Source organism: Melanerpes formicivorus, unplaced genomic scaffold, assembly GCF_026170545.1.
Source record: "Melanerpes formicivorus ecotype bairdi unplaced genomic scaffold, bMelFor1.0.p_v2 SCAF_4, whole genome shotgun sequence".
Classification (NCBI taxonomy): domain Eukaryota; kingdom Metazoa; phylum Chordata; class Aves; order Piciformes; family Picidae; genus Melanerpes; species Melanerpes formicivorus.
The window spans coordinates 35,458,387-35,465,123 of NW_027142356.1; the positions used below are offsets into that span (position 1 = coordinate 35,458,387).

The 6,737-nt window shown below is 49.5% G+C and overlaps 1 protein-coding gene across 2 annotated transcripts; it reads left to right on the forward strand.

Moving 5' to 3' along the window:
- The first annotated feature begins 3,581 nt into the window (after positions 1-3,581).
- Positions 3,582-5,647, forward strand: SHISA3 (shisa family member 3). Of its 2 annotated transcripts, none has more exons than XR_010993439.1 (2): positions 3,582-3,724; positions 5,072-5,131. XR_010993439.1 is itself a non-coding variant. In XM_068171315.1 (2 exons), the coding sequence occupies exons 1-2, from the start codon at positions 3,890-3,892 to the stop codon at positions 5,521-5,523; spliced, it is 759 nt and encodes a 252-aa protein (XP_068027416.1). In that variant the 3' UTR covers positions 5,524-5,647. The 2 variants fall into 2 exon arrangements, 1 of the variants encoding a protein (XP_068027416.1); XM_068171315.1 differs by lacking the exon at positions 3,582-3,724 and adding an exon at positions 3,890-4,196 and having other exon boundaries at positions 5,072-5,647.
- Positions 5,648-6,737: the final 1,090 nt, after the last annotated feature.

A 6,737-nucleotide genomic window follows, 5' to 3' on the forward strand; every position in this document is an offset into this window, starting at 1 on the left:
AGTGGGATAAATCCACTCGAGTGAGTGAAATGCCATTTCTCCCCCACAAAAACAAACCAGCCACATACCCACTTCCAAGCAAACACTTAAGCCTTCAGAGGATTTTTTTTTCATGCAGGGTGGGGCCACCTGGGATTCCGCTAACGTGAAGGGTAACTGCCCGTTGGATGGAGACCCTGCACAGCTCCCATCTGCTTACACAAGAGGGGAGCAGAGAGTAGCCTCTGCCTAAAAAGGGGACACAAAGACAAACTGTATTAAACCATCCAAGCTCTGGAGATGCAACACAGGAGGACGAAATCCAAGTCAAACTCTCGCTGCTGCCTGTGGATTGGGAGCCGTCGCCAGTTTCTCCCCCCCCAGAAGAATTTCTCTGCAGTTCTTGCACTAGCTCAACTTGATCAGAAGGATTTTTTCTTCAGGCCTCTTTTTTCGTTCTTTTTCTTTTTCTTTTTCTTTTTTTTTTTTTTTTGGAAGCTGGTGAGTTAATTAGCAAAATCAACACGTGAACTGTGACACATTTGCTCAGCAGTTCCTACCAAACGCGCCTTTCCTGTAAACCCGGACAGGGCAGATCTGTCGTCTCTGTCCTCTGCACCTGAGGACTGCTAAATGTACCCTGCAGACCTTCCCCCAGCTCCTGCTCCAAGCCTCATCCTGGTCAACAAAGAGATTCCTTTTGACCTTCCTGGAAACTGGATTAGGACTTTAAAAAGCCATACATTTTAAAACATTCCACAGAGGCTATGTTTGCTCTCAAACCACAGCGAAGCAAACGCAAAACTATATTAATATTTAACATTTGCCTATAAAAACCTCGAAGCTCAGAGGCAGGACAGCTGGTACAAGTTTAATTCACATCATCATTTCTGAAATGAAAACGCAGAAGAGGACAGAATATCACATCTTCACGTTCAGCAATCTATTTTCTTGCACATGCAGCTTTGTTATTTCTATCCCTACACCTGTTAAAGGGCCATAAAATAATAAATATATATATATATATATATGTTTATGCCATTTTGTTATTTGCTTTTCCAATCTGGGGGTGACTGGGCAGACTTGCAGAAATCCAAGCAGCAAAAATATAAGGGGCTCAGAAGGGGGGGAAAAAATAATAATAATAATAGAATAGGTTAGTTAAAAGAAAAACAAACAGAAGTATTTTGCTCGTGGACTGCATTCGGGGGTTGGCCAGAAGTCTAAGGTCTTGATAGATGGTTCTGGGCGCAGAGTTTTGTTGCTGGTACACAGCACACTTTGTTCCTTTTGTTTCACTTAAACCTGCCAACTCTGGAAATTAGCGACACAGGCATTCAAAATGTTTGACGAGTGCTCAGGCTTCCATATACATATTCATACCCTGGCAGTGAAGGACGGCAGGAAGTTTCAGATGCTGTTAAAGAAAAAAAAGAATAAGAATAAGAAAAAGAATTTAAAGGAAAAGAAAAAGGGAAAGAAAAAGAAAAAGAAGAAGAAGAAGAAAAAGAAGAAGATAAAGGAAAAGGAAAAGGAAAAGGAAAAGGAAAAGGAAAAAGGAAAAGGAAAAGGAAAAGGAAAAGGAAAAGGAAAAGGAAAAGAAAAAAAGGGAAAAAGAAAAAGAAAAAGAAAAAGAAAAAGAAAAAGAAAAAGAAAAAGAAAAAGAAAAAGAAAAAGAAAAAGAAAAAGAAAAAGAAAAAGAAAAAGAAAAAGAAAAAAGAGAAAAAGAAAAAGAGAGAAAAGAAAAAGAGAAAAAGGAAAAGAAAAATAAAAAAGAAAAAAGGAAAAGGGAAAGAAAAGGGGAAAGGGAAAGGGAAAGGGAAAGGGAAAGGGAAAGGGAAAGGGAAAGGGAAAGGGAAAGGGAAAGGGAAAGGGAAAGGGAAAGAAAGGAAAAGGAATAAAAAGGAAAAGGGAAAGAAAAAGAAGAAGAAAAAGAAAAGGAAAAGAGAAAAAGAAAAAGGGGGAAAAAAGGAAAAGAGAAGGAAAAAAGGAAAGGGAAAGAAGGGAAAGGGAAAGGGAAAGAAGGGAAAGGGAAAGGGAAAGGGAAAGGGAAAGGGAAAGGGAAAGGGAAAGAAGGGAAAGGGAAAGGGAAAGAAGGGAAAGGGAAAGGGAAAGAAGGGAAAGGGAGAGGGAAAGAAGGGAAAGGGAGAGGGAAAGAAGGGGAAGGGAAAGAAGGGGAAGGGAAAGAAGGGGAAGGGAAAGAAGGGGAAGGGAAAGAAGGGGAAGGGAAAGAAGGGGAAGGGAAAGAAGGGGAAGGGAAAGAAGGGGAAGGGAAAGAAGGGGAAGGGAAAGGGAAAGGGAGGAAAGGGAAAGGGAAAGAAGGGAAAGGGAAAGGGAAAGGGAAAGAAGGGAAAGGGAAAGAAGGGAAAGGGAAAGAAGGGAAACAGAAAGGGAAAAAAGGGAAAGGGAAAAAAGGGAAAGGGAAAGAAGGGAAAGGGAAAGAAGGGAAAGGGAAAGGGAAAAAAGGGAAAGGGAAAGAAGGGAAAGGGAAAGAAAGGGAAAGGGAAAAAAGGGAAAGGGAAAAAAGGGAAAGGGAAAGAAGGGAAAGGGAAAGAAGGGAAAGGGAAAGGGAAAGGGAAAGAAGGGAAAGGGAATGGGAAAGGGAAAAAAGGGAAAGGGAAAGAAGGGAAAGGGAAAGAAGGGAAAGGGAAAGGGAAAGGGAAAGGGAAAAAAGGGAAAGGGAAAGAAGGGAAAGGGAAAGAAGGGAAAGGGAAAGGGAAAGAAATAAAAATAAAAATAAAAATAAAAATAAAAATAAAAATAAAGAAAAAGAAAAAGAAAAAGAAAAAGAAAAAGAAAAAGAAAAAGAAAAAGAGAACAAAAAAGGGGGGAAGAATTCTTTTGCTCAGCCCAACTTTTAATATAAGGTTGGTTTCATGAGCACTTTTAACTGTGAGAGCAGGAGCGCCTCTTGGACAGCACACAGGGGAGGCATCATTTAAAGAAATGTTTCTTTGCTTTAACCAAAGTCCAAATCTGCTCAGTTCATTTAAAATTTATTATTATTATTATTATTCCCCCCACCCACCCACCCCCCTTTCTTTCTTTCTTTCTCTTTCTCCCCCTTCTCTAGAATAAATGAATAAGCAGTTCCTTTTGTGGTTTTCCTGATGCTTGGTGAACTTGCTATTATTCTTCCAGCAGAAAAAGGATCAGACGCTCATATGAACAGATGTGTCCCTCCTCCCCAGCCCCACACTCACTCGCTCCCTTCGGAAAACAAAGGTGACAGGCCTGGTGTTTGACTAAAAGAGGCTATAAATCTTCGGGGGATATAACGCTATGTCTTTGCACGTAAAAAGTATCGAGGAAAGGAAACAGGTTAAAAAGCAAAGAGGCTTGGTAATAAATCACTGGCTGCGCTCGGTGTTTAACTCTTAGAAGGACAGGGCTGCTGTAAGAACCTGCCGGTGGAACAGACCCTTCTGCTTTGGGGCAAGAGGCTGAGTTTGGTGTGCGGGCTGGAAGATGCCCGCCCTGCAGCTCTGCTGGTTTCTCACGAGGGTTGAGCCCCCGGGACCCCCGGCAGGAAGAAGCTTCCCCAAAAAGCAAACGCTGACCCGGCCGCAGAGCCCGCTCCGTCCAGGCTCGGCCCTGTCCCACTGACAGGGACGGGACTGGAGAGGACGGGACGGGAGAGGACGGGACGGGCCCACCCGCAGGGGCCGCGGCGGGGCATGGGGACGACGCCGTGCGGTCCGGCGAAGGGGTTGCGGCTCCGGAGGCAGCGCAACGCGGGCTGCAGGTGAGCGGGGGCGCGGCGGGGGCGGCCCCGCGGGGGCGCGGCTGCGGGTGAGCAGGGACGGGACGGGGGGAGTGGGAGCTGCCCCCCACCCCCGGCCGCGGCGCAGGAGGCCCCGCACTGCACCCGGGGCCGCCCCTCGCCTGCCCCGGCAGCGGCAGCGGGGCGATGGCGGGGCGGCGGCGGCGGCCAGCCCTGCTGCTGCTGCGCTGCCTCCTGCTGGGGCTGCTGGGCGGCGGCGGCGGGGGCCAGCCCGGCGGCGGCGGAGGCACCGGCGAGTACTGCCACGGCTGGGTGGACGGGCAGGGCGGCTACCACGAGGGTTTCCAGTGCCCCGAGGGCTTCGACACGGCGGCCGCCACCATCTGCTGCGGCTCCTGCGCGCTGCGCTATTGCTGCGCCGCCGCCGAGGCCCGCCTGGAGCAGGGCGGCTGCACCAACGACCGGCAGCCCCCGGACCCGGGGGTCACCGCCCGTGAGTGCCCAGCCCGCGGGTCCGGGGACGGGCGGGGATCCGGCTGCCGCAGAATGTCCCTCGCCCGGAGCTGCGCCGCTTGTTGTGCTCCCTGGCTTGGCTCGGCCCGGCGCAGCCCGGCTGGTGGGCAGGAGGCGGGAGCGGCTCCAGGTGCGCACAGGGGAGCGCCCCCAGCGCAGGGAGGCAGAGCCGGGGCCCGGGGATGCGCCCGGTGCCGTAACCTCCTGATGAAAAGGCGCCCCAGCAGCTGGATGCAGCCAAACTGGGAGGCGCGGCTGTGTTTTACGTTTACATCGGCAGACTTCTCTGTGCCCCTTTAACTTTGTTTGTCCCGGCGGTAGGACGGGACCGCGCTGCTCTGCAGACACTTCTGCGGGCAGGGCCCTTGAGGGGACCGACGGGTTTCGAAACAAAAGAAAACCAACCCAAGTCGGACATTCTGCACGCACTTTCCACTTGATCAGTGGAAGCGACTTAACAGCATCTGCGGCATTTGAGCTTCACCTGCAGATTGAAGCTGTTACCACAGCCCCAACAGTTTTCGTGGGTGCGGGACAGGGAGAGGAGTGTGGTTCCTAAGCAAAATCCAACTGGAAGCAGCAAGCGGGACAAGGTGTAGACAGCTTTTGCAGTTGGTAACTATTAAACCTGTCAGCAGAAAGAAAATTTGCCTGCGACAGGCAGGGTTTGAACTTGTAGTTTTGTTCTGATGATACGGGTTGCAAGATCGCTTTCCCGAGCAGCTTGGGGTGTTTGGTGGGACTGAAATTGGGTGAGGATGCTTCATAAACTCTCTGGAGTTTTAATTCTGTGCAGCAGACCTGTTGCTTCAGGAGGCTAACTTGCGTGGCTTTTCTCATTCTCTCTTCTCCCAGAACCAATCTACGTTCCGTTCCTCATCGTGGGATCAATATTTATTGCCTTCATTATCGTGGGCTCGCTGGTGGCGGTTTATTGCTGCACGTGCTTGAGACCTAAACAGCCGTCGCAGCCAATACGGTTTTCTCTGCGGAGCTACCAGACGGAGACCCTCCCCATGATCTTGGCCTCCTCGAGCTTCAGGACGCCGTCGCGGCAGTCCAGCACCGCCACAAGCTCCAGCTCGACCGGCGGCTCGGTTCGCAGGTTCTCCTTCCCCCGCGCAGAGCCAGGCTGCCTCGTGGCATCGCCGCCTCCTCCCTACACATCTGGCTGCTTCCAGGCAGCCCACGCGGTCCAGCTGCCCCAGCCGGCGGGATTCCTGGTGTCGCCGCCGTACTTTGGGTATCCTCTCCAGCCTGAGCCTGCCCTGGTTGGGAAGAGCTGCTCTGACTTTAGTCAGAGCTGAAAGGAGTTGTGAGGAGCGACCGACCGCAGCCTTCGGAAGCGCAGGGACTGCTGCTGGGTGTCACGCTGACGTGCTCTGGGGTTGCAGAGGTCAGAACCCTTCCCGTGGGTGAGTTGCCCTTGCGAAGTGCAAAGGGCTCCTTTGGGATCTTCATTTAACCCTTCCCGTGGGTGAGTTGCCCTTGCGAAGTGCAAAGGGCTCCTTTGGGATCTTCATTTCCCAAACTTGGGTCGCACTTGCAACCGACTTGTAAAGTATTCCAAACAGCTGTGCACAACCCTGACTGCTCCGACTGTCCAGTCCAATTTGTGCAGAACTTGTTCAGAGAGAAGTAGAAAAACCGTGTTGGGATGCAGGTCCTCATTTCACGGTGTTCTAAATGACATTTTAACCCTAAAAGCTGTTAACTTAGGTAACAAACAGTGGCTGCATTCCACCGGTAGCAATCAGACTAGTTTTATAAGGCAGCAGTAAGCCTCAGAAGTAAGAGAGGAGTAACATTTACTAAAGGAGCCTCCTGAACGCAGCTGACTGCTTCCCACTTCCACCAGCAGTGAAAATCAGCAGGAGAATTTTACTACAGGCATCAAAAATGCTTAGGTTTTCTCTTTAAAGCCCACATAATATGCCTGAACTTAACACTGCCTGTTTGTAGTAGAGAAGCTAGAGAAAACTAGTTACTAACTAGGCTAGTTGAGAATGAGCCAGTCCCAAGCAGCCAGCTCATTATCTATGAGAAAAAGCAGAATGTACTCAGCAGTATCAGTAGGAACTCCTCTGTGTAACGTTCTCAAACTGGGTTTTATGTGAAAGCATTTTCCAGAAGGAAGTATTTATTGTTGGCTTTTGGTTCCCCCCCCCCCCACCTCCCCTTGCTCAGCAATGTGAGGAAGTCGGAGGAAGCGATCAGGAAGGGGAGGGGAAAAAAAAAGGAAAGAAAAGTTCTATTTGTAAAAATAATTGTAAAGGCAAGCTTGTAATTTAAAATGTATTTACAGCATTGACAACACTAATTATTTTCTAGCCTCTCACACACATACCACACACACACACACAATCAATAAACTGTGTGGTCGAAATGTTGTGTCTCATCTGGATGTCTCTGTGCAGGTAGCGCTTGATGAACAAGTTTCCCATTTTGATGGTGTCACTGTTTGGTTTGTTGGGTTTTTTTCCCTCCCCCCCCTTTCCCCTCTGTGTTAAAAATAGTTCAT

What these genes read in the sequence shown, in the direction of transcription:
- SHISA3 (XM_068171315.1), top strand. Translation starts at nt 3,890, where the DNA reads ATGGCGGGGCGGCGGCGGCGGCCAGCCCTGCTGCTGCTGCGCTGCCTC. An exon ending in GGACCCGGGGGTCACCGCCC is followed by an intron (nt 4,197 to 5,071) that starts GTGAGTGCCCAG and finishes CTCTTCTCCCAG; the next exon opens with AACCAATCTACGTTCCGTTC.